Below are 27,034 nucleotides of genomic sequence, written 5' to 3'. Positions count from 1 at the left end.
CCATACCAACCTTTGATAAGTAAATGAAATGTAAATGACGTGAATGTATAAGAAAGAGTCTGACAAAAGTAATCAGAATCCCATGGCTGATCTTTATTAAATTCATGAAATATGAGCTGGATTATGGAACACTTTTGTTTAATAAATACATGAGGGATGAAATGAGCTGGATTATGGAAAATGTGATAATGTATAATTATGCTGGGGTGGACACGGCCTGAAAAGGTTGAGAACCGCTGTGCGACAATCAGCGATAGTGTGCTACGGGGGGAGAGCGGGCCCACGTCCGGGTTCGATCCCTGTGGGCTCCCCCAGAGTTAGTGTCGATGGTGTCCTTGAGGAAGACTCTGAACCCCTCATTGCTCCCGACCTACAACCCTACAGTTGGTGCCTTGCATGGTTTAGGGGGCAGCGGTGGCCGGACGGTTTGCGGAGCGGTCTTGATATCGTGAAGGTCGCTATAGTTCGTATCCCCCGGACCGGCACGTTAAAATTACCACCGCTGAAGTGCCCTTTGAGCAAGGCATTGAACCCCCTACCATGAAATGTTCTATCTATGAGCAGGGCCTGGCTGTAAACAAGTTCTTGAGTTTAGTCCAGTTACCCTGGGTAAACATGGTACCTTTCCGTCCACCATCGGTGTATGAATGCGTGTGTGAATGTAATGCACAATCCATGTAAAGCTGTATGGATGCGCGTGTGAATGGGTGAATGTAATGCACAATCCATGTAAAGCTGTATGGATGCGCGTGTGAATGGGTGAATGCAATCAATGCACATCAATCTATGCAAAGCGCTTAAGGGTAAAAGCGCTAAGCGCTCTATACAAATAAAGGCACCGTTTACCATCTATTTAACCGTTTAGAGAGCAGAGACGTTGTTCAGCCAGAGTGTTACTTTTACGTTGAGCTTGTTCGGGGATCCGATCTAAGAGAGCCTGTAGACCGTAGAGACGCCAAGAGACGTCGAGAAAACGCCGGAAGTCGGACATTCCAGGTGTCTCTTCTGGATTTTTAGACAGCCGGGGGATGGAAATGATGCTATAACTTGTGGAGTCAGCAAAATAAAAGCATTAAGTTATACTTTAGCTATTGAAGAATAGCAGATATACAAGCTCTATGAGCTTGTAGATCTGCTATTCTTTTTTTATCATGAAAATCATGTGGTGCAAATCTTTGAAAATATCTCATTTCAGGTAACGTTTTTAACTGAAATCTTTGCTTCGCGCGATTCCCCTGGAACAACATCTTTTCAGATGGGGGTCGGCGGGGGCCAATCACACGTGGGGAAAATGTTTTGAGAACGACATAGAAACGGTCAGGATTTTAGAAGACATTCGTGTAGAATCAGTTCTCAGGTCTGAACGGGTCTTTAAAAAAGAAAAAAAACCCCAAGGAAATGAAACCTGGACGACATTATAGGCGCTTTCTCGACGCGTCTTGACGCTATATATATATATATATATATACTTATTACTGTCTGGGTTTACAGGCGGACGGAGGACGGCGTCTCTCTAGTCCACCTCCTCGATGGTCGGACCGGAGCCGCCGGAGCCTCCTCCCATTCCTCCCATTCCTCCCATGCCGCCCCCGGGCATGCCCCCCATGCCGCCGGGCATGCCCCCCATGCCGCCGCCTCCCATGCCCCCTTCGGGCATGCCTCCGCTCTGGTACAGCTTGGTGACGATGGGGTTGCACACCTTCTCCAGGTCCTTCAGCTGGTGCTCGTACTCATCCTTCTCCGCGGTCTGGAAAGAAGAGACGGACGGACGGACGGACAGAAAGAAGGTGATGCATTCTGGGAGAACTGACAGTTATACGCTCTTTAACCCATTCTGAATGGGAACCCGTTTTGGTGTTCGCATCATGTTATGCTATAGCTATTGGAAAATAGCAGATCTACAAGCTCATAGCGCGCCACCGAGTGGCGCGCTACGAGCTTGTAGGTCTGCTATTTTTGAAAAATCGAAGAACGACTGACATTTTTTAGAATCTGATCTCAGGTCAGAATGGGTTCATCAGACCAGTGTAGTGTCCAGTGGAAACCTCGTATGAATCTGATCTCAGGTCAGAATGGGTTAATTGCCTGTTTTTTTTGCCTGTTTAAAAAAAAAAAATCACACCCGTGTGAACTGAGTGGTGCAATTCCCCCCCCCCCTCTCTCTCTCTCTCTCTCTCACATTAGAGACACAGCACTACCCCTATCTCTCTGTTTCTGGCGCCCCCTACTGGTATAAATAAGTAACATACTCGTGCTCATTGACGTACACATTGAGGTACACAAACAGGTATACATGGACTGGATTGCTGGTTGTAGGAGTGGAGTTGCACCACTCAAAAAAAAAAGAAAAGAAAAACTTGAATGTTGCACTGTTCAGTAGAAATGTTGTTTGAGGACCTGTAAAAGGGATGTACATATATATTAGCATTTATATTATTTTAATTTAATGGACAAAAGGGTAGACGTAATAAGCCTATAGGCTTCAGTCTTTACCCTTTTTTCTTTCCAGAATAAGAAAAAATACTGATGAACTAAGAATGTTTTGTATGGAAGAAAAAAACAAACTAATACACTAAACTAATTATTTTACTGCTTAACTGGTTCAGTGTCATAATCCGACGTGTCATAAGCAATCCAATCGACGGGTTTCTATAGGATACACGTCCTATAGCGCATTTTCAATGATATCAAACAATATGAAAAAAAAACCCAATGAAGTTGTTCTCTTCTGGTGAAAAGCTGGAGGCTGCACTATGGCAGCCCCTCGGTCAAGCTGGGTCACTTATATAGCCTCGGAAACCCAGACGTTTTTATTCCCAGGGAGAGAGAAAAAGTCTGGGGACCGAGTTCACTTCAATTCGGCATAGAGTAGCACAACTCTCTGCTGATTTCTGATCGTCTGCACCTTTGTTAAATTGACGCACACACCCGTACACACACACACACAAACACACACACACACACACACACATACACACACACCTCTCTGTCGTTCTAATTAATTAGTCTCATGTCGCGCAGCTGCGTCTACTAGATTGTCTACGTCTACTACTCCCTGCCGGGAGCTGCCTATAGAGCGTCGCAGGCCCGCCCCCTTTCAGAACGACCAGGAAATGATTCTCCATTCATTTTATCCATAGGCTTTTCAAAAAGTACTTATATAAAGACGGCTATACGCCGCGGACAAAGCCAACTCGGATCGTGAGAAATCATGACAACAAACACAATATTTTGGGCCGATCAAGACAAGCGAATGAAACTCAAAGTGTTGTGATTGCTCGGGGAAAATATCGTATCCGGGGGAAATAGCCTTGAAGCCTTACGTTGTGACCAGGCTTTTCTTTTCGCAGATAAGTAAGCCTGTAAGGACCTGTAAGATAAGATAAGTAAGCCTGGGACCGAGGCTAAGGCTCGGGGGGGGGGGGGGGGGAAGCCTCACCTGGTTCCTGTCCAGCCAGGATATGACCTCGTTGCATTTGTCCACGATGGTCTTCCTGTCCTCGGGGCTGATCTTGTCCTGCAGCTTCTCGTCCTCCACGGTGCTCTTCATGTTGAAGGCCATGGACTCCACCGAGTTCTTGGCCGTCACCTTCTCCTTCTGGGCCTCGTCCTCTGCCTTGTACTGGTCGGCCTCCTGCACCATGCGCTCGATGTCCTCCTTGGAGAGGCGACCTGCAGGGGATAGTATTAATATTAGGGATGTCCTCCTTGGAGAGGCGACCTGCAGGGGATAGTATTCATATTAGGGATGACCTCCTTGGAGAGGCGACCTGCAGGGGATAGTATTCATATTAGGGATGTCCTCCTTGGAGAGGCGTGAACCTCGTGTTGTGTTTATAGCTGTCTAGCTTATATACCTCGTGTTGTGTTTATAGCTATCTAGCTATATATCTGGTGTTGTGTTTATAGCCATCTAGCTATATACCTCGTGTTGTGTTTATAGCTGTCTAGCTTATATACCTCGTGTTGTGTTTATAGCTATCTAGCTATATATCTGGTGTTGTGTTTATAGCCATCTAGATCTAGCTATATATCTGGTGTTGTGTTTATAGCCATCTAGATCTAGCTATATATCTGGTGTTGTGTTTATAGCTATCTAGCTTATATATCTGGTGTTGTGTTTATAGCTGTCTAGCTTATATATCTCGTGTTGTGTTTATAGCAGACTCCTCAGTCAAATGTGCACTTGCAGTTTGGGGCAACTCCAAAGCAAACTCCACATGCCCCAACATATGAGGTCACCACTGTACACATAACCATTCTATCATACATGGCCCACTGTACACAGAAACATCTAAATAAACATATCGGTATAATTTATCATCTACTGTATGTTGCTATACTTTACCTTTCCGACATAATAGCGACATATAGCACTATACCGAACTGTGCCACCGTGCCCTTGCTTTTTGTTTTTCAAATTACTAAATAAATATACAATCAAAATGTAGGAAACCCATAAAGATAAAAGATGGAGGACCTTTGTCGTTGGTGATGGTGATCTTGTTCTCCTTGCCCGTGCTCTTGTCGGCCGCCGTGACGTTGAGGATGCCGTTGGCGTCGATATCGAAGGTCACCTCGATCTGCGGGACGCCGCGGGGCGCGGGGGGGATGCCCGTCAGGTCGAACTTCCCCAGGATGTTGTTGTCCTTCGTCATGGCCCGCTCGCCCTCGTACACCTGGGAGAGATTTAAAGGGGCCACGGTTTGTTTATTTCAATTTATCAAATTCAGGCATTCATCAGACGCTCTTAATCCATTCTGGGGGCGGGAACCCCTCTTGGTGTTTTAAAGCATCATGTTATGCTTTAGCTATTGAAAAATAGCAGATCTACAAGCTCGTAGCGCGCCACCGAGTGGCGCGCTACGAGCTTGTATAGGTCTGCTATTTTGAAAAGTTGTGAAAATGTGGTGCAAATCTTTGAATATATATTTCAGAGCAAACATTTTTAACTAAAATATTTGCTTCTATAGGGGGTCGCTGGAACAACATATTTTGAGATGGGGGTTCGACGTGATCCAATACAGATAATTCTGGGGGTCCTTGACATGAAAAGGGTTGAGCAAAACTGACATAGAAACATGTTTTTTTTCAGAGAACTATTAGGATTTCGAAGCCGTTTTTTAAATCGACATCAGTCCAAAATGAGTTAATCCAGAGCGATTTATACAGTAAGCAAGAACAACATATGGAAATACATCAAATACATAAATATATAATACATCAAATACATATAGAAAAATATAGTCATCACGAGTCATAAGGAAGCTAAGAACCTAACAGCCATCTAACAGTAGAATATCTGTCATATTTTTAGCCGGTGCCTAAACTGTAATCCTGCGCGCGTGTATATATACTCTCCCTCTGCCAACCTGGGGAGAACCCTGAACTGAGCTCATGCTTTCCTTCAATGCATGAGGAGTGAGCCGGCCGCTTCACCTGACAGGGGGGAGTTTCACCGGTTGGACGTATCGTGTGGAAGGAACCCATCGTTTCCTTTCCCCTCCATCAGGCGCCCCAGCTGGCCAGGGGGAGGCATGTTTTTTGTGAGGGTACCTAGTACTACCCAAGGGGACACGGGGAGAACATGTGAGGGTATCTATCCTAGGGGACACGGGGAGAACATGTGAGGGTATCTACGCTAGGGGACACGGGTAGAACATGTGAGGGGTACCTACCCTAGGGGACACGGGGAGAACATGTGAGGGTACCTACCCTAGGGGACACGGGGAGAACATGTGAGGGTACCTACCCTAGGGGACACGGGGAGAACATGTGAGGGTACCTACCCTAGGGGACACGGGGAGAACATGTGAGGGTACCTACCCTAGGGGACACGGGGAGAACATGTGAGGGTACCTACCCTAGGGGACACGGGGAGAACAAGTGAGGGTATACCTACCCTAGGGGACACAGGTAGAACATGTGAGGGGTACCTACCCTAGGGGACACGGGGAGAACATGTGATGGTATACCTACCCTAGGGGACACGGGGAGAACATGTGAGGGTACTTACCCTATAGGGGACACGGGGAGAACATGTAAACTCTACTAGGAAAGGCCCTTTCGCCAACCCCGCCTCGGGTATGGGACACCGATGACCCCCGGAGGAGGGAACACCCAGGACCTTCTAGCTGTGAGGCGACAGCGGTCGGGGTGTGCTTAGTGTGGAACGGCGTAGGTGGTTAAACTAACCTGGATGAGAACCCCAGGCTGGTTGTCAGAGTAGGTGGTTAAACTAACCTGGATGAGAACCCCGGGCTGGTTGTCAGAGTAGGTGGTTAAACTAACCTGGATGAGAACCCCGGGCTGGTTGTCAGAGTAGGTGGTGAAGGTCTGCGTCTGCTTGGTGGGGATGGTGGTGTTCCTCTTGATGAGGACGGTCATCACGCCGCCGGCCGTCTCGATGCCCAGCGACAGAGGCGTGACGTCCAGCAGCAGGAGGTCCTGCACGTTCTCCGACTTGTCGCCGGCCAAGATGGCCGCCTGTACGGCTACAAGTGTATAAGGGAGACACCGTCAAGATGGCCGCCTGCCCTGCACGGCTACAGGTGTTATTTTTATAATTTGTTTTTATCCCACGATTTTGTAACCCATTTTTCACCCCTGTGTCAATCATCTGATGTGATCCTGGGCTCTACACACCCTCCACCAACCTAGTCCCCATATATGGGGGACAAGGGGAGACCAACCTATAGTCCCCATATATGGGGGACAAGGGGAGACCAACCTAGTCCCCATATATGGGGGACAAGGGGAGACCAACCTAGTCCCCATATATGGGGGACAAGGGGAGACCAACCTAGTCCCCATATATGGGGGACAAGGGGAGACCAACCTAGTCCCCATATATGGGGGACAAGGGGAGAGCAACGGACTTGAACTCATGCTTCCTTCATGCCCGAGTGTCCAAGTTGCTCCTTTACACCTGACAGGGGGGAGTTTCCCTGGTTGGACGTATAGCGCGTGGAAGGAACACGTTATTCCAACCAGTTCCTTTCCCCTCCATCAGGCGCCCCGGCTGACCAGGGGGAGGCAGTTTGTAGGCTACAAGTATATAAGGGAGACACCATCAAGATCAGATCTATTAAACATGTATCCTTCATCAGGGGTGGGCAACTTTGACGATGGAGAGGGCCACTATAGCTCCTCCTCCTTACCGGCCCCGTAGGCCACCGCCTCGTCAGGGTTGATGCTCTTGTTGAGCTCGCGGCCGTTGAACAAGTCCTGCAGCAGCTTCTGGATCTTGGGGATGCGCGTGGAGCCGCCCACCAGGACGATGTCGTGGATCTGGGCCTTGTCCATCTTGGCGTCCCTCATGGACTTCTCCACCGGGTCCAGAGTTCCACGGAACAGGTCGGCGTTCAGCTCCTCAAAGCGGGCCCTGGGTTTGGGGCGGACACACATGGGGTTAAGGACAGGAACGGTACCATGTTTACCCTGCAGGGTAACTGGGTTAAGGACAGGAAAGGTACTATGTTTACCCTGCAGGGTAACTGGACTAAGGAAATGAAAGGTACTATGTTTACCCTGCAGGGTAACTGGACTAAGGAAAGGAAAGGTACTATGTTTACCCTGCAGGGTAACTGGACTAAGGAAAGGTACCATGTTTACCCTGCAGGGTAACTGGACTAAGGACAGGAAAGGTACTATGTTTACCCTGCAGGGTAACTGGGTTAAGGACAGGAAAGGTACTATGTTTACCCTGCAGGGTAACTGGGTTAAGAACAGGAAAGGTACCATGTTTACCCTGCAGGGTAACTGGGTTAAGAACAGGAAAGGTACCATGTTTACCCTGCAGGGTAACTGGACTAAGGACAGGAAAGGTACCATGTTTACCCTGCAGGGTAACTGGGTTAAGAACAGGAAAGGTACCATGTTTACCCTGCAGGGTAACTGGGTTAAGAACAGGAAAGGTACCATGTTTACCCTGCAGGGTAACTGGGTTAAGGACAGGAAAGGTACCATGTTTACCCTGCAGGGTAACTGGGTTAAGGACAGGAAAGGTACTATGTTTACCCTGCAGGGTAACTGGGTTAAGAACAGGAAAGGTACCATGTTTACCCTGCAGGGTAACTGGACTAAGGACAGGAAAGGTACTATGTTTACCCTGCAGGGTAACTGGACTAAGGAAAGGTACCATGTTTACCCTGCAGGGTAACTGGACTAAGGAAAGGTACCATGTTTACCCTGCAGGGTAACTGGACTAAGGAAAGGTACCATGTTTACCCTGCAGGGTAACTGGACTAAGGAAAGGTACCATGTTTACCCTGCAGGGTAACTGGACTAAGGACAGGAAAGGTACCATGTTTACCCTGCAGGGTAACTGGACTAAGGACAGGAAAGGTACCATGTTTACCCTGCAGGGTAACTGGACTAAGGACAGGAAAGGTACCATGTTTACCCTGCAGGGTAACTGGACTAAGGACAGGAAAGGTACCATGTTTACCCTGCAGGGTAACTGGACTAAGGACAGGAAAGGTACCATGTTTACCCTGCAGGGTAACTGGGTTAAGAACAGGAAAGGTACTATGTTTACCCTGCAGGGTAACTGGGTTAAGGACAGGAAAGGTACTATGTTTACCCTGCAGGGTAACTGGGTTAAGAACAGGAAAGGTACTATGTTTACCCTGCAGTGTAACTGGACTAAGGACAGGAAAGGTACTATGTTTACCCTGCAGGGTAACTGGACTATAAGCTCAATAACTTGTTTACAGCCCGGCCCTGCTCATAGAACATTTCATGGTAGAGGTTGCCTTGCTCAAGGGCACTTCAGCGGTAGTAATTTTAACGTGCCGGTCCGGGGATACAAACTATAGCGACCTTCCGATATCAAGACCGCTCCGCTAACCATTCGGCCATGACCGCTGCCTCTTAAAGGTTAGGATATATTATAGATCACTGAAACAATACGCCACGACTATAGGGGGAAAAAATAAATAATGTTCTCTGTCCTGATTGGATCAAACCGGTTTTATAAACAAAATTGAAAAGAAAAGTTGAAAAGAAAGAAAAGTATAAACGTATACCGTGTGATCGAGGTGTATAGAAGTCGGCTCCCGCGTACAAAAATGTACTCATAATTTAGGATTGTCCCGATCCGGTCGGAAATCGGAGCCGATCGCGTCATTTTCAAATGATCGGAATCGGAATGGGGGGCAAAGCGACGTGATCAGGACATCCCTATAGTATCACTATAGATTTAGATTTTGGATATTGTGCTATAGCGATGTGGCATAACTGTTCCATAAAAATATAAATATCGGATGGGGAAAAATCGATATCGGCAGATGCTAAATATCTAATGATCGGAATTGGATCGAGAGCAAAAAGTGTGATCGGGACATCCCTATAAGTACTCATAAGTACAGTATACTGACCTGGTGATCGAAGTGGACTCATATCATATATCATATATCATATCATATCATATCAGGACTGATATAGTGTATAGAAGTCTGACTCTCTCATATAGAGTTTATAGTAATACATAAAAAAATTGGAATTTCAAAAACCCCAAAAATGTACTAAATGGCGGACAAAGTAGGCTACTCACATTTTCATTTCTTTACGAGTATACGATTACTTACGAGTATATGAGTACACTCATAAGCATACTGACCATATGATCGTATAGAAGTCAGCTCCCTCGTCATAAGTCCATAAGTATACTCATAATAAGTGTACTGACCATATGATCGTAGAAGTCAGCTCCCTCGTCATAAGTAGCCTACATAAGTACACTCATAAGTACATAAGTATACTCATAAGTACATAAGTACACTCATAAGTACATAAGTACACTCATAAGTGCACTGACCTGGTGATGGAGGTGTAGAAGTCGGAGCCCTCGTACAGCGAGTCTATCTCGATGCTGGCCTGCGTGCTGCTGGACAGCGTGCGCTTGGCGCGCTCGCAGGCCGTGCGCAGGCGGCGCACGGCGCGCTTGTTGCCCACGATGTCCTTCTTGAACTTGCGCTTGAACTCCGCCACGAAGTGGTTAACCATGCGGTTGTCGAAGTCCTCGCCGCCCAGGTGCGTGTCGCCCGCCGTGGACTTGACCTCGAAGATGCCGTCCTCGATGGTCAGGATGGACACGTCGAAGGTGCCGCCGCCCAGGTCGAAGATCAGCACGTTGCGCTCCCCGCCCACCTACGGGGGGAGGCGAGAGAGAGAGGACTTTATCCCATTCTGACCTGAGATCAGATTCATACGAGGTTTCCACTGGACACACACTGGTCTGATTATAACCCATTCTGACCTGAGATCAGATTCTAAAAAATGTCAGGCGTTCTTCGATTTTTTCAAAAATAGCAGACCTACAAGCTCGTAGCGCGCCACTCGGTGGCGCGCTACGAGCTTGTAGATCTGCTATTTTTCAATAGCTAAAGCATAACATGATGCTGACACCGAAATGGGTTCCCGGTCAGAATGGGTTATACAGAAACAGAATGCAATGCAATGCCAATTCCACAGACACTGGATGTGCGAGACTTTGCGCTCTAGGGCAATACAGTGCATGACCAAAAAGGGAGTCCACACACAAGGCAAACCTTTTATATTATATATTCGTTATTCTAAATTAAAATAAGTTAAGGAATAATCAAATTAACTGGTATGAGATGTGACAACGTCAGTGATGATCAGTCATGTATGCAGTGTATGGATGTATGGAGTGTGCTGTGTGTGTGTTGTTAAAAGGTGTGAAACTGCTTGGAAGGGAAGGTAAGATAACTGGCTGGAGAGCATGGAAGGAGAGGCCCTTATATACTCTCCCAGACCACGCCCCTCTCAGGTGTACACAGGTGGCCTGACGGCCTGCTCCACTCTGCCCTAATCACGCAGGCTGCCTGGTAGCCTGCTGAGCAGAGGCAGAGGGGGCAGGGCCGTCACACCCCCCTCCATAAGAATATATTGTCTACATTGTAGATTTTTAAAGGTTCTATAAGCGCCTGTGAATGGAGCACCGAAGTCCTCTGACGTCAACATCGGTAGAGGGCGCAAATCCATGGGTTCATGTAGTTTTTTTACGTTGCATTGTAATCCCCATATTGGGGGGATTTTAGATCGCCTCATATAAGTACTGGGTTTGGAAAAATAATATGAAGAATCAACTGACTGAGAGAAAACGCTTACGTTACTGCTAGTGAATGAGTTCCTGACCTGACAATAACACCGAGACAGCTCGTTTATTTTTGGACCACAATGCTTCTATGAAACATTTGATTTTAAGATGAGCCCTGCATGTTATTTTCCATAGAGAAATGACGTGCTTCTGCCACTTGTGCATCTTAGATAAGATCAAGTATATGATATGCTTGGTCTTATCTAAGATGCACAAGTGGCATAATTATACGTCTTCTCTAAGATGCACAAGTGGCATAATTATACGTCTTCTCTAAGATGCACAAGTGGCATAATTATACGTCTTCTCTAAGCGGTGTGTAAAACTATACCTTCTTGTCCAGTCCGTAGGCGATGGCGGCGGCCGTGGGCTCGTTGATGATGCGCAGCACGTTGAGGCCGGCGATGACGCCGGCGTCCTTGGTGGCCTGACGCTGGGAGTCGTTGAAGTACGCCGGGACCGTGACCACCGCGTTGTTCACGGGCTGGTGACGCACGCACGCACACACACACACACACAGTACAATAAATACACTATACATTTAGACCTGATGCAGATTCTAAAAAAAAAAAGAAAAAAGTCTTCAACAGTGTTCTGAAAAACCCGTTTCTATGTCAAGGCCCGGGCCCCCAGAATTGATATGCGTTTGGCCAGGCCAGGGCCCCCAGAATCGATCTGTGTTTGGCCAGGCCAGGGCCCCCAGAATCGATCTGTGTTTGGCCAGGCCAGGGGCCCCATTATTGATCTGTTTGGCCAGGCCAAGGCCCCAAGAATTGATCTACAAGCTCTAAAAAAAAAGAAACAAGGTAAAAAAAGAAAGAAAAAACTTTAGGGATATGGGGTTTAGCATGTGGATGAAAATAGAGCCCATATAATAAAGATAATTATGTGACCACAGCGTTGGTCACTGGCTGAAGGCATACACAGTGATGTCATACACAGTGAAATATCGGTATTGGTTAAAGAAAAAGGTAGTTTGAGGTGATGTGCGTGCGTGCGTTGAATCCTTAATCATATTCCATCACATTCAAGAGCTTTTGGAGAGAAACGCGAACAGACTTCAGTCACTTGAGCTGGTGCTCGTTCATAGGTCATAGGTCAGACAGTGTGTATACCTTGCCCAGGTAGGTTCATAGGTCATAGGTCAGACAGTATAACGTACCTTGCCCAGGTAGGTTCATAGGTCATAGGTCAGACAGAATAACGTACCTTGCCCAGGTAGGGTCATGGGTCATAGGTCAGACAGTGTAACGTACCTTGCCCAGGTAGGTTCATAGGTCATAGGTCAGACAGAATAACATACCTTTCCCAGGTAGGGTCATAGGTCATAGGTCATACAGAATAACGTACCTTGCCCAGGTAGGCCTCAGAGATCTCCTTCATCTTGACGAGCACCATGGAGCTGACCTCCTCGGGGAAGAAGCACTTCATCTCTCCCTTGTACTCCACCTCCATCTTGGGCTTCCCTCCGTCGCTCACCACCGTGAAGGGCCAGTGCTTCATGTCCGACTGCACCACGGGGTCGTCGAACTTACGGCCAATCAGCCGCTTGGCATCTGCAGGCGGGAGAGAGGTCACGTGACACATACCGTGGGACAGTGGTTCCATGTTGTTAAGGACCTCACTAATGACCTCACTAATGATGACCTCACTAATGATGACCTGACTAATGATGATCATGTTGGTGGGCTTCATAAGGGTTAAATTCTTACCGAACACGGTGTTGGTGGGGTTCATATAAGGGTTAAATTCGTACCGAACACAGTGTTGGTGGGGTTCATATAAGGGTTAAATTCGTACCGAACACAGTGTTGGTGGGGTTCATATAAGGGTTAAATTCTTACCGAACACAGTGTTGGTGGGGTTCATATAAGGGTTAAATTCTTACCGAACACGGTGTTGGTGGGGTTCATATAAGGGTTAAATTCGTACCGAACACAGTGTTGGTGGGGTTCACATAAGGGTTAAATTCGTACCGAACACAGTGTTGGTGGGGTTCATATAAGGGTTAAATTCTTACCGAACACAGTGTTGGTGGGGTTCATATAAGGGTTAAATTCGTACCGAACACAGTGTTGGTGGGGTTCATGGCCACCTGGTTCTTGGCGGCGTCTCCGATCAGCCTCTCGGAGTCCGTGAAGGCCACGTAGCTGGGCGTGGTGCGGTTGCCCTGGTCGTTGGCGATGATCTCCACCTTGCCATGCTGGAAGATGCCCACGCAGGAGTAGGTGGTGCCCAGGTCGATGCCCACCGCCGGTCCCTTAGACATGATGGTGCCTGCATGGCACCGCCCCCACAAGACAACCTTAGTATCTAGACATTTAGTTTAGGGCATTAATTAACCCATTCTGACCGGGCACCCATTTTGGTGTCAGCATCGTGTTATGCTTTAGCTATTGAAAAATAGCAGATCTACAAGCTCATATCGCGCCACCGAGTGGCGCGATACGAGCTTGTAGGTCTGCTATTTTTGAAAAATCGAAGAACGACTGACATTTTTTAGAATCTGATCTCAGGTCAGAATGGGTTAATCAGACCAGTGTGTGTCCAGTGGAAACCTCGTATGAATCTGATCTCAGGTCAGAATGTGTTAAGCAACTATAGTCGACTAGTAAATCCACTAGTTCACCTTGTTGGGACTATAGTTGATAAGAAAAAAAAGAAAAAAAAATCCCCTCCGATTTTGTAGGTCTCAAGATCAGGTAGATTATAGTTATAGTCACCAATGTACACAGTTTTTTTTGAGAACCACTTTGATATAACATAATGGCTTTATTATTTAGAAGACCTTTTGGTCTCGGGCCTTAACCACACTCTGGACGGGAACCCCTTTTGGTGTTTTAGGCATTATGTTATACTTTAGCTGTTGAAAAATAGCAGATCTACAAGCTCCGTGCCGCGGCGCTACGAGCTGTAGATCTGCAAAAATGTTTTTTTTATCGTGAAAATGTGGAATATATATTCTTTCAGAGCGGACATTTTTAATTCAAATATTTGCTTCTGGGGGGGGGGGGGGGCGTCCCTGGAACAATTACAACCTATTTTGAGATGGGGTCACCGGCCAAAAAACATATTTCAGAACGTATTTCAGATCAAGGTCAAAATGGGTTAAAGGAGAATTCCATACTAAAAGGCTTTCTTACCTTTCTTTGTAGTTGTTACGTCCCCATCAAAGAGGTCCAGGTGTTATTTTGTGCAAAAGCTCCTTATTGGCTATTTCCCCTAACATAAGCCCTACATGAATTGCATTGAATTGAATGGGGCTATGGGGTGTTGTGCTAATTCGCTTATTTCCATCGCTCAAAATTATAATCTTTTTGTATATATCCTCTCTTCATAATGTAAATAATAACCCAAGCGCCACACTTTACTACTTATTTCGATGGAAATAAGCAAATTAGCACAACACCCCATAGCCCCATTCAATTCAATGCAATTCATTTAGGGCTTATGGTAGGGGAAATAGCCAATAAGGAGCTTTTGCACAAAATAACACCTGGACCTCTTTGATGGGGACGTAACAACTACAATGAAAGGTAAGAAAGCCTTCTAGTATGGAATTCTCCTTTAATGCCTAACATCATGACCGTGTGCACCACTAGTGTGCACCGTGGTGACAGCAGCTGATATGCGTTCACACTCTGTTCGGATATCTGTCGCTGTCAGTTTGAGGAAAACGTGCTGACACAAGCGCTGCATGCGCAGCCAGGCTCTCCGTGACACTTCATAAATACTCAGCGGTGGAACTGAAGTACTCAAATGATTTGACTTTAAGTAAAAGTATCAATTATATACTGCAATTATAGAAATATGCACCGGTTACAAGTAAAAGACCGGAAGTCAAAATGTATGTAATTCCCGCATTCTATAGGCGGAACTACATATTTTCAGATGAGGGTCGGCGGGCCACATTCATTATAATTGTTGGGGGTCCTTGACATGAAAATGTTTGAGAACCACCTGATATAGAAACATATAGTTTTTTCAGAAAACTGTCAGGATTTAGAAGACTTATTTTAATTTTTATTTCGACATCAGGTCTAAATGGGTTAAGAACAAAAGTACAAAAGTTCTGGCATCAAAATGTATACTTATTATTCTATTTGACTCTATTATCTTGGATTCCCCAATCGATGATGTTCAGGTGGACACTGGACAGGTTTATGAACTGTCCTCCTTGGAAAAACTGAAAAAACCCCGTGTGGCAAAAGAACGTTAGTGAGGAGGAGTGACGTCAAATGATATGAAGATATAGCTTGAAAAGTGGTGAAGTCGTATAAGTATGGTTTAAAAGCAAGTATACTCCAGTATAGGCTATACATTTAACTGGAGTACAGATACCGTAGTGTCTTGTAGTAAAGAGTCAAATGTCTTGACAGTACGGGGGAGGGAGGAGGGGGGGGGGGGGGGGGTACTATTTGTGCTGCAGTGACAGCATGTGTAACAGATGTATTAATATAGTGTGCTGTGCTGCTAGATATGGGTTACTCAGGCATTCATCAAGCCTCTCGCAAGACGTGGAGCAGACAGACAGGCAGGCAGGCAGACAGACAGACAGACAGACAGACAGACAGACAGACAGACAGACAGACAGACAGACAGACAGACAGACAGACAGACAGACAGACAGACAGGCAGACAGACAGACAGCACCATGGCTCTCGACATACGTGGCCAGTTAACACCCTGTGCGCCAGAAACGGAGGTCTCCGTCCTATATGATAGCCGAGCGCATCGCTCCACAGGCTGGGAACGCCTGTTGGGCAACATTCGGTGTCCCAAAGTCTTAAAGCGTGAATAACTCTTGATCTCAATCATTCCGTCCAGTTCAAACCAAAGATTATGTTTTTTGACGTCGCGGCCCCGTCGCGAGTCGCGTTAAAATCAATCATAGCTCCCGTTGTCGTCGATCGCCTCGGGGGATGTTTTGGCTACATCTAGCTACTTCTAGCTACATCCAAGATGGCGCCTGGTGCTCTCCTTGAAATGTGCTCCGTTGCTGCACATCGCTGCAGGGCGCTCTGATGTAATGGTCCTAAATACCCCCGGGTTCCCGACATGTGTGACCGGTTACAACTAACCCGTGGCTCGTTAAAACTCGCCCGTGGCTGCTGACATGTGTGGCGGGTTAAAACAACCAGGTGTCTCCTGTCATGTGTGGCGGGTCAAAACAACCATGTGGCGCCTGTCATGTGTGGCGGGTCAAAACAACCAGGTGTCTCCTGTCATGTGTGGCGGGTTAAAACAACCAGGTGTCTCCTGTCATGTGTGGCGTGTCAAAACAACCATGTGGCGCCTGTCATGTGTGGCGGGTCAAAACAACCATGTGGCGCCTGTCATGCGTGGCGGGTTAAAACAACCAGGTGTCTCCTGGCATGCGTGGCGGGTTAAAACAACCAGGTGGCTCCTGTCATGCGTGGCAGGTTAAAACAACCAGGTGGCTCCTGTCATGTGTGGCGGGTTAAAACAACCAGGTGGCTCCTGTCATGTGTGGCGGGTCAAAACAACCAGGCTGCTCCTGTCATGCGTGGCCGGTTAAAACTAACCCGTGGCTTCCCTGTGAGGTTAGGGTTAGGTTAGGGGTATTGTGTTAGGGGTATAGGGTTAGGGGTATAGTGTGTCAGACTTGAATGCCTGTCGGACTGTTAGTATGTCAGAACAATCACACCCAGACAGACGCTTATCAGTGGTTCTCATATGGCTGTGAAACCCTCAGGGTTCCAACTTCTTCGAGTATTGTTTTTATTTTTAGATGACCTAATCTATTTTGGCCTGACTTCAAAATTTAAAAAAATCTAAATAATTTAAAACAAAATCAAACCACTGATGTTTCTATATCAGTGCTTCTCAATATATGTCATGTCAAGGACCCCCAGAATTATAATGTAATTGGCCGCTGACCCCCATCTGAAAATATGGTGTTCCAGGGACCCCTCCCAGTAAATCTGAGTTAAAAACTATTTCTGTAAAAATCTATGTATATTCAAAGATTGCTGGCACATTTTCACGATTTTTCAAAAATAGCAGACCTACGTACAAGCTCATAGCGCGGCACTCGGTGGTAATGAGTATAACAGAATGCTTAAAACACCTAAATGGGTCCCTGTGGTTAAATACGAGAACCACGTATACCAAAAAAAGAAAACCCCAAGCGGGTTACCTTCTTGAAGACTTGACCTTTTCACAGAGTTAAAAGACTTTGCTTGTAATGTGCAGGTCCCACCACAACTGGCTGACTGGCTGACTGTCCCGCTCTCCTCTCCTGTGTGCTCACGGACAGACGGACGGACGGACTGAGAGGCAGAGGGACGCGTCCCCACAGCGTATATACTGTCCCCCAGTCCAACATTCCAGCACGGAGTCAGGTGACACTTATGTGTGTCTTCCTCCAACAGAAGCTTCTAGACTGGCTAGGGGCCCGCCTGGCGTTTGTTTGTTGGGGAAAATTACCAGCAGCGTCTGAGTTGTTATTATTATAGCTCAGAGTCCGTTGTGGACGGAAGTGGTTTTACATTTTCATTGTATTCTTTCCTTTGACTAAACATTTAGCATTAATGCCACAATGTAGAAGTGCTCTGTTTACGTGTATGTAAAAGGTCCTATAGTTATTTAGGCTGACCATGATGTCCCCCCGGCCGCTTTTAAGTGGGACGTCGTGGTCCCTCATCGTTACCAAAACTTTCCAGGCGTCCAACAAATGGAGACCCTGTCCCACATTGTGACTGACAGGCATCAGTGTTCAAATGGAGACCCTGTCTGTCCCACATTGTGACTGACAGGCATCAGTGTTCAAATGGAGACCCTGTCTGTCCCACATTGTGACTGACAGGCATCAGTGTTCAAATGGAGACCCTGTCTGTCCCACATTGTGACTGACAGGCATCAGTGTTTACATTGAGACCCTGTCTGTCCCACATTGTGACTGACAGGCATCAGTGTTCAAATGGAGACCCTGTCTGTCCCACATTGTGACTGACAGGCATCAGTGTTCAAATGGAGACCCTGTCTGTCCCACATTGTGACTGACAGGCATCAGTGTTCAAATGGAGACCCTGTCCCACATTGTGACTGACAGGCATCAGTGTTCAAATGGAGACCCTGTCTGTCCCACATTGTGACTGACAGGCATCAGTGTTCAAATGGAGACCCTGTCTGTCCCACATTGTGACTGACAGGCATCAGTGTTCACACTGAGACCCTGTCTGTCCCACATTGTGACTGACAGGCATCAGTGTTCAAATGGAGACCCTGTCTGTCCCACATTGTGACTGACAGGCATCAGTGTTCAAATGGAGACCCTGTCCCACATTTTGACTGACAGGCATCAGTGTTGAAATGGAGACCCTGTACCACATTGTGACTGACAGACATCAGTGTTCAAATGGAGACCCTGTCTGTCCCACATTGTGACTGACAGGCATCAGTGTTCAAATGGAGACCCTGTCTGTCCCACATTGTGACTGACAGGCATCAGTGTTCAAATGGAGACCCTGTCTGTCCCACATTGTGACTGACAGGCATCAGTGTTCAAATGGAGACCCTGTCCCACATTGTGACTGACAGGCATCAGTGTTTACATTGAGACCCTGTCTGTCCCACATTGTGACTGGCAGGCATCAGTGTTTACATTGAGACCCTGTCTGTCCCACATTGTGACTGACAGGCATCAGTGTTTACATTGAGACCCTGTCTGTCCCACATTGTGACTGACAGGCGTCAGTGTTTACATTGAGACCCTGTCTGTCCCACATTGTGACTGACAGGCGTCAGTGTTTACATTGAGACCCTGTCTGTCCCACATTGTGACTGACAGGCATCAGTGTTCACATTGAGACCCTGTCTGTCCCACATTGTGACTGACAGGCATCAGTGTTTACATTGAGACCCTGTCTGTCCCACATTGTGACCGACAGGCATCAGTGTTCACACTGAGACCCTGTCTGTCCCACATTGTGACTGACAGGCATCAGTGTTCAAATGGAGACCCTGTCCCACATTGTGACTGACAGGCATCAGTGTTTACATTGAGACCCTGTCTGTCCCACATTGTGACTGGCAGGCATCAGTGTTTACATTGAGACCCTGTCTGTCCCACATTGTGACTGACAGGCATCAGTGTTTACATTGAGACCCTGTCTGTCCCACATTGTGACTGACAGGCGTCAGTGTTTACATTGAGACCCTGTCTGTCCCACATTGTGACTGACAGGCGTCAGTGTTTACATTGAGACCCTGTCTGTCCCACATTGTGACTGACAGGCATCAGTGTTCACATTGAGACCCTGTCTGTCCCACATTGTGACTGACAGGCATCAGTGTTTACATTGAGACCCTGTCTGTCCCACATTGTGACCGACAGGCATCAGTGTTCACACTGAGACCCTGTCTGTCCCACATTGTGACTGACAGGCATCAGTGTTTACATTGAGACCCTGTCTGTCCCACATTGTGACTGACAGGCATCAGTGTTCACACTGAGACCCTGTCTGTCCCACATTGTGACTGACAGGCATCAGTGTTTACATTGAGACCCTGTCTGTCCCACATTGTGACTGACAGGCATCAGTGTTCACACTGAGACCCTGTCTGTCCCACATTGTGACTGACAGGCATCAGTGTTTACATTGAGACCCTGTCTGTCCCACATTGTGACTGACAGGCATCAGTGTTTACATTGAGACCCTGTCTGTCCCACATTGTGACTGACAGGCATCAGTGTTTACATTGAGACCCTGTCTGTCCCACATTGTGACCGACAGGCATCAGTGTTCACACTGAGACCCTGTCTGTCCCACATTGTGACTGACAGGCATCAGTGTTCAAATGGAGACCCTGTCCCACATTGTGACTGACAGGCATCAGTGTTTACATTGAGACCCTGTCTGTCCCACATTGTGACTGGCAGGCATCAGTGTTTACATTGAGACCCTGTCTGTCCCACATTGTGACTGACAGGCGTCAGTGTTTACATTGAGACCCTGTCTGTCCCACATTGTGACTGACAGGCGTCAGTGTTTACATTGAGACCCTGTCTGTCCCACATTGTGACTGACAGGCGTCAGTGTTTACATTGAGACCCTGTCTGTCCCACATTGTGACTGACAGGCATCAGTGTTCACATTGAGACCCTGTCTGTCCCACATTGTGACTGACAGGCATCAGTGTTTACATTGAGACCCTGTCTGTCCCACATTGTGACCGACAGGCATCAGTGTTCACACTGAGACCCTGTCTGTCCCACATTGTGACTGACAGGCATCAGTGTTTACATTGAGACCCTGTCTGTCCCACATTGTGACTGACAGGCATCAGTGTTCACACTGAGACCCTGTCTGTCCCACATTGTGACTGACAGGCATCAGTGTTTACATTGAGACCCTGTCTGTCCCACATTGTGACTGACAGGCATCAGTGTTCACATTGAGACCCTGTCTGTCCCACATTGCACTATTGGATATTGTACTATTGGATATTGTACTATTGTGATATGGCCTAAGTGTCCTATAAGAATATAAATATCGGTATCGGCAGATACTCAAAGTCAAATGATCGGATTCAGGAGCAAAAAAAAGTGATCCGGACATCCCTACTTATAAACGTATATAGACTTAGAAAATAAGGATGACTCAAAGAGCAAATAACAATAAAATGACATTAAATTGATTAATTCACTGTTGAAAAGCAAAGCAAAGGAAAGCAAAGCAACAAACCTAAACTAAACCAAAACTAAACCAAAACTAAACAAAGCAAAACAAAAAGATAACCAGGTGAGATGGCTGTATAGCACTATATGACAACATACTGTATATACAGTAGGCTACAGTAAATCACTCACAATAAACAGTCTCTCTGAATCTTTCTCTTCCCATCTCACACAAACACACTTTACACGTTTGTTTGTGTGCGTGCGTGTGCGTGCGTGAAAACACGGATGACTCTATAATTAGTTTAATTTTAATTTATTCACATGGACTGTTGTTGACGGGAGCAGGTGGTTTCCATGGCGACCTGATGAGACTCACATGCAGTGTGTTACAGAGGACTGTGCACGCACACACACGCACGTACACACTTAACCCATTCTGACCGGGCACCCATTTTGGTGTTGGCATCATGTTATGCTTTAGCTATTGAAAAATAGCAGATCTACAAGCTCATAGCGCGCCACCGAGTGGCGCGATACGAGCTTGTAGGTCTGCTATTTTTGAAAAATTCGAAGAACGACTGACATTTTTAGAATCTGATCTCAGGTCAGAATGGGTTCATCAGACCAGTGTGTGTCCAGTGGAAACCTCGTATGAATCTGATCTCAGGTCAGAATGGGTTAACCCTAGAACATTAAACCCGGGGGATTTGTGACGAATTTGAGCCAGAAGGCAAAGCTCTTTGTTTACCCAGCAATCTGTACCTGGACGTTCCAGGTACGACGATGTCACGCGCATATATACCCTCTATCCCAGTGTTTCCACCTGTGTCCCGTTACGTCTCCCAGCCTATCCCAGTGTTGATTGTGTTTTGGTTCCACCTGTGCCCCGTTATCCTGTGTTGTATTGAAGTCCTGTGTTTGCATTGTGTTCTTGTTGGTTCGTATAGTTCCCTGTTGTGGGAGTTAATTCCTGTATATGTTTTCGGTGGATTTCGTCCTGCCTTCTTTGCCCCGTTTCTAGAAAGAACCTCATGTTTATTTAATACATCCTTCTACGTTTATTTGCTCTGCCTGCCGTCGCCTGCATCTGGGTTCTCATCTCTATACTCACCGTAACAGCAGGCCCGTGTGTGATGAACATCACACTCTCTCTGTCCCCCACTTTGACAGGCTGGAACGGCTTAGGGTCCACGGCAGAGTACAGCATCTTGCAATGGGTCTGGTCTGGTGTAACCGGTGTAGTCTCTCTCTCTCTGCGTTGTGTTGAAGGGACTATAGACGGACCCAGAACTCTCTAGAGACAACCTCCGTTTATTCTGACAAAGAACAACAACAGACACGTCTCCACGTTAGTTCTTAGTAGTGCAAAAACTCCTCTATCGTTCCAAGACGGAAGTACAGAAGCTAAGAACGACAGTAACACAACAAATAATAAAACGTAACATACCTGACAAAGAATAACAACAGACACGTCTCCACGTTAGTTCTTTAGTAGTGCAAAGACTCCTCTCTCGTTCCAAGACGGCAGTACAGAAGCTAAGAACGACAGTAACACAACAAATAATAAAACGTAACATACCTGACAAAGAACAACAACAGACACGTCTCCACGTTAGTTCTTAGTAGTGCAAAGACTCCTCTATCGTTCCAAGACGGCAGTACAGAAGCTAAGAACGACAGTAACACAACAAATAATAAAACGTAACATACCTGACAAAGAACAACGACAGACACGTCTCCACGTTAGTTCTTAGTAGTGCAAAGACTCCTCTCTAAACAGAGTTAAACAAACACTGTATAAATCAATTTAGTATAGTACAATTCTTATTATGTTATTATACAGAGAAGTCAACAAAGACACCCACCTCGTTCCAAGACGGAAGCACAGAAGGAAGAGGTGGAGGTGTGGCAGGACATTCATACAGGGGGCAAAAGGGGGAGACTTAAAGGAGCTGTGACACATGAACCATGGAGAATTAAGTCAGGTATAGAAGCACTTATTTGTATCATATTTTGTGTAATTTTATAACACTGTTACATTGGTCCACAAGATTCGATACACCACCAAGATACCCATATGTGATATGTACCGGTCTATACATATTTCAATCAATCAATCAATCATTCATTCAATCAATCAATCACCGCCACTTAATTTAGAAGAGAATGAGTGTGACTTCGCTTACCTCCACGCCACCCGCTGCAGGGCTGGACTGGGACAAAAATTTGGCCCGGTCATTTTCGCGCGAACAGACCGGCCCACCCACCACAACCAGACCGGCCCACCCACCACAACTAGACCGGCCCACCCACCACAACCAGCTCGCAGATATAGCAGAAACTCTACCGCCCGCTCTGTCGAGGCACACACACACACACAAACAAACAAGCCCCTAATAATACCACCACTTTTACAGAACAACATGGGAACAAACTTTGGAACTATCCCATTGAGACAAAGCGGGGGGCCTATGGGCTATAGTTCCAAACTTTGGAACTATCCCATTGAGACAAAGCGGGGGGCCTATGGGCTATAGTTCCACACATTGGAACTATCCCATTGAGACAAAGCGGGGTGCTATGGGCTATAGTTCCAAACATTGGAACTATCCCATTGAGACAAAGCGGGGGGTGCCTATGGGCTATAGTTCCACACATTGGAACTATCCCATTGAGACAAAGCGGGGTGCTATGGGCTATAGTTCCACACATTGGAACTATCCCATTGAGACAAAGCGGGTGCCTATGGGCTATAGTTCCAAACATTGGAACTATCTCATTGAGACAAAGCGGGGGGCCTATGGGCTATAGTTCCAAACTTTGGAACTATCCCATTGAGACAAAGCGGGTGCCTATGGGCTATAGTTCCAAACATTGGAACTATCCCATTTGAGACAAAGCGGGTGCCTTTGACTCAAAGGCACCCGCTTTGTCTCAATGGGATAGTTCCAAAGTTTGGAACTATAGCCTCAAAGGCTTTGAGGCTATAGTTCCAAACTTTGGAACTATCCCATTGAGACAAAGCGGGGCTATAGTTCCAAACATTGCTCCTATGGCTGGAACTAACCCATTGAGATAGAATGAGCACTTCCGCATTCCATTGTTACAATGGGAGTCAACGCTAGTGTCGCCACTCTCTGACTAGATTACTCTGATGCTCGGGTGGCGGTTTGTTGTCTATTGCGACACCCCGTTTTTAATAATAAGGAATTTCATGATGAAATATTTAAGAAGACAATACCTCAGGTTGACGTCCATTGCTGCAGTACTTTAATATATTTGCATGAAAAATATATATTTTTAGGAATATATTACATACAGGTTGGATTCTACAAATGTCGATGACAGTTTTCTGAAAAACCCCTATATGTTTCTCTATATGTCAAAAACTATTTCATGTCATGTACCCCCAACAATATGGAATTAGCCACCGACCCACATCTGAAAATATGTTGTTCTGGGGACCACCGAGTGGCGCGCTACGAGCTTGTAGGTCTGCTATTTTTGAAAAATCGTGAAAATGCGGCACAAATCTTTGAACGTAACTTTTGTTTTTTCTTTTCATTTCGACGTCAGGCCAAATGTAATGCCAAAAGGGGTTCCCCGTCTTCAATATAGGTTTCAATGGGATGTCCCTCCGTCCACGTCCCTTTTGGGAGTGTCCGTCCCGCTCCCCAACATGCCCCTGCCCCCTCCCCACCCCACCTCTTACCCCCCCCCCCCCCCCTCCCCACCCCACCTCTTACCCCCCCCCCCCTAAACTGTGCGTCCACAAATAGCGACCGCACTATTCCTGGTTGTCACACATACAGTAGATCAGATGACAGCACAGAGACGCGCACGCACACGCACACACACACACACACACACACACACACACACACAGCTGTCGCTGTATGCGCTGCACATGACAGCGATACAGCAGCCACCGTTATGCCAGCGTTTTTTTTACTGTTATGTTGAACATAATACGGCCCATTTAGGGCTGACGTCGGAATTAAAAAAAACTATCTGAAATACCCATGTTTTATATGTCAGTGGTTTCAAAAAGAGCAGATGTACAAGTTCATATATAGCACGCCACTCGGTGGTGCGCTACACTGTAGCGCACCACCGAGTGGCGTGCTATATATGAACTTGTAGCGGCTACAGTATATGAGCTTGTATATCTGCTATAAACAGAATGCTTAAAACACCAAAAAGTGGTTCCCGCCCCAAAATGGGTTAATGCCACCCTTCGCTGCTATAGGAAGTTCCTGCCTTCCCTAATTTTGAAATGTTAAAGAAGTGTATACCACAAGTTGCCTGTGCATTGCTGTATATATATATATATATTATATTGTATATATTTTGATGAAAACCTTTTTTTACTGAATATATTACATGCATCGCTCCAATAAATTGCAGCGGCCAATGAGGCATAACGTATCTGTGTGTGACCAATAGGGATAGGGCTAGAGTATAGTGGGTGTGGTTTTATGGTGCCAGTACAAAAAAATAAAATAATAATAATAATAATCTAGGACCCTGGTGAGTCATGACCATGAAACATTTGATTCTGTAAAAACAAAAATTATATATATATATGCATTTATTTATATGAAACCTATGGTACATTTAATAAATATGAAAAATATCCTGTTGCCTTTCATAAAACCTCCCCCCCCCCCGCCCACATAATAAAGATAATTGATATTTTGTAAATCTCTCTTTGGTTTCGTTTTGTTTGTTATAATTATTTTCATGCTAATTCCTCAATGTTTGCCTGTTTCTTATACAGTATCATTCAATTCGGCCAAAGCTTGACCCGTTTTTATAGTTTATATAGTATAGTATAGGCTATAGTATGTTGTACAGAGCGCCCCCTGGTGCTCAGAGGAAGAAGCTACACAGCGTGTAGTACAGGAAGTCAACGTGTCCTGTGTTTCCTCCCCATGTGGTGGTCCCACAGATAAGATAAGCACCCCCTGGTGCTCAGAAGAAGAAGCTACACAGCGTGTGGTACAGGAAGTGAATGTGTCCTGTGTTTCCTCCCCATGTGGCGGTCCCACAGATAGATAAGATAGCGCCCCCTGGTGCTCAGAAGAAGAAGCTGCGGAGCTGGTAGAGGAAGTGCCGGTGTTTGCGCGCGCGGCAGCATCCTCCCAGGTTCTCCCCCCAGGCCGAGCGCTTGCAGTAGTTGTACAGGTGCTCCTCGGCCCCGCGCAGCGTGCGGTTCAAGTCCAGCGTCCCCTGCAGGCTGCCAGCGGCGGGGCGGGCGGGGGGGGGGGGGGGACACGGGGAAGACAAAAGGTCGGTGGGTTATTTCAGCGTCCGGGCGTCACTTTTACAGACCTGTACAGCGCATACATACAGTCTAACGTTTACATCGGGTTCCCCATAGCGGTAGCATCGCTATAGCATCACAGAGCATACAGACCTGCTGGTGAACTGGATGAGCTGCACATCGTCTCTGCACCTCAGCAGAGCGTCTCGGTTGTCTATCAGGATGGTCGCGCAGATGAACAGCTCGAAGGTGAAGTCGGTGTTGATGGTGTGTGGCTCCGAGGCTGACGTCTGCTCCTCCGCTGCTGGGAAGAGAACCCTTTATAGCTGCAGGCGCATTTATTTGTATTTGAATGAATGCATGAATGAATGAATGAATGAATGAATAGTTTATTTCGATCTTTCAGAGGGAGACATTACACAAAAACAGTTTACTTTTTCTTTTTAGGTGATCGAAAAGGCATAGGCAGAAGCTTAAAGCTTATTAGTGCCTATGCCTATATTTGATTGATTTAATTACTTTATTAACAGAAAAGAGTATACAGCATTTGTTTTTAAAGCCCAGAGGGTATTGTTGTTTCCAGTGTGGTTGTAAATGTGCCTTCTGGCTAAAAAGAAAACGATGGAATGAACTTCCCATTGCAATCAGAACTGCCAGACTCACTCCCACGTATAGTCTGAAAACCCACCTCTTCAGTCTGCATCTTAGCCCGTAGCACTTGCCCTAGCCTCGACGACCTTACAGGCGTATGCAAAGGCTCAACTTATGTCATTTAGATAGCAGTTCATGTAGACATAGCACTCTATAGTATGGTTTCATTATATTCCACTGTTAGTTTCACAGCGTAGGCGTATTACTCTTGATGACTATATTCTTTTAATGTCTGTTGTAGTACAGAATTTTTTTGTTTTGTTCTTGCTTACGGTAAAAGGGTTGATGGAGGGTCGCAGGGAATTTCACATGTTGCATCCATCCCGATGTTTGAGCCGGGGGGCAT

The 27,034-nt window shown here is 46.4% G+C and overlaps 1 protein-coding gene across 2 annotated transcripts; it reads right to left on the bottom strand.

The window, feature by feature from the left end:
- Positions 1-72: 72 nt before the first annotated feature.
- On the bottom strand, positions 73-17,407 carry LOC308318821 (heat shock cognate 71 kDa protein-like). Of its 2 annotated transcripts, XM_080768482.1 has the most exons (10): positions 17,286-17,407; positions 13,190-13,402; positions 12,476-12,681; positions 11,457-11,609; positions 9,821-10,152; positions 7,161-7,384; positions 6,292-6,494; positions 4,481-4,679; positions 3,440-3,672; positions 73-1,747 (listed from the first exon to the last, which is right to left on the bottom strand). In XM_080768482.1, the coding sequence occupies exons 2-10, from the start codon at positions 13,392-13,394 to the stop codon at positions 1,514-1,516; spliced, it is 1,989 nt and encodes a 662-aa protein (XP_080624608.1). In that variant the 5' UTR covers positions 13,395-13,402; positions 17,286-17,407; the 3' UTR covers positions 73-1,513. The 2 variants fall into 2 exon arrangements, with proteins under 2 accessions (XP_080624608.1, XP_080624609.1); XM_080768483.1 differs by lacking the exons at positions 13,190-13,402; positions 17,286-17,407 and adding an exon at positions 12,838-12,877.
- Between the last annotated feature and the right edge of the window lie 9,627 nt (positions 17,408-27,034).

This window comes from Protomyctophum bolini (assembly GCF_963924005.1).
Source record: "Protomyctophum bolini genome assembly, chromosome: 7".
Classification (NCBI taxonomy): domain Eukaryota; kingdom Metazoa; phylum Chordata; class Actinopteri; order Myctophiformes; family Myctophidae; genus Protomyctophum; species Protomyctophum bolini.
This window is presented reverse-complemented; position numbering and strand designations above follow the sequence as displayed.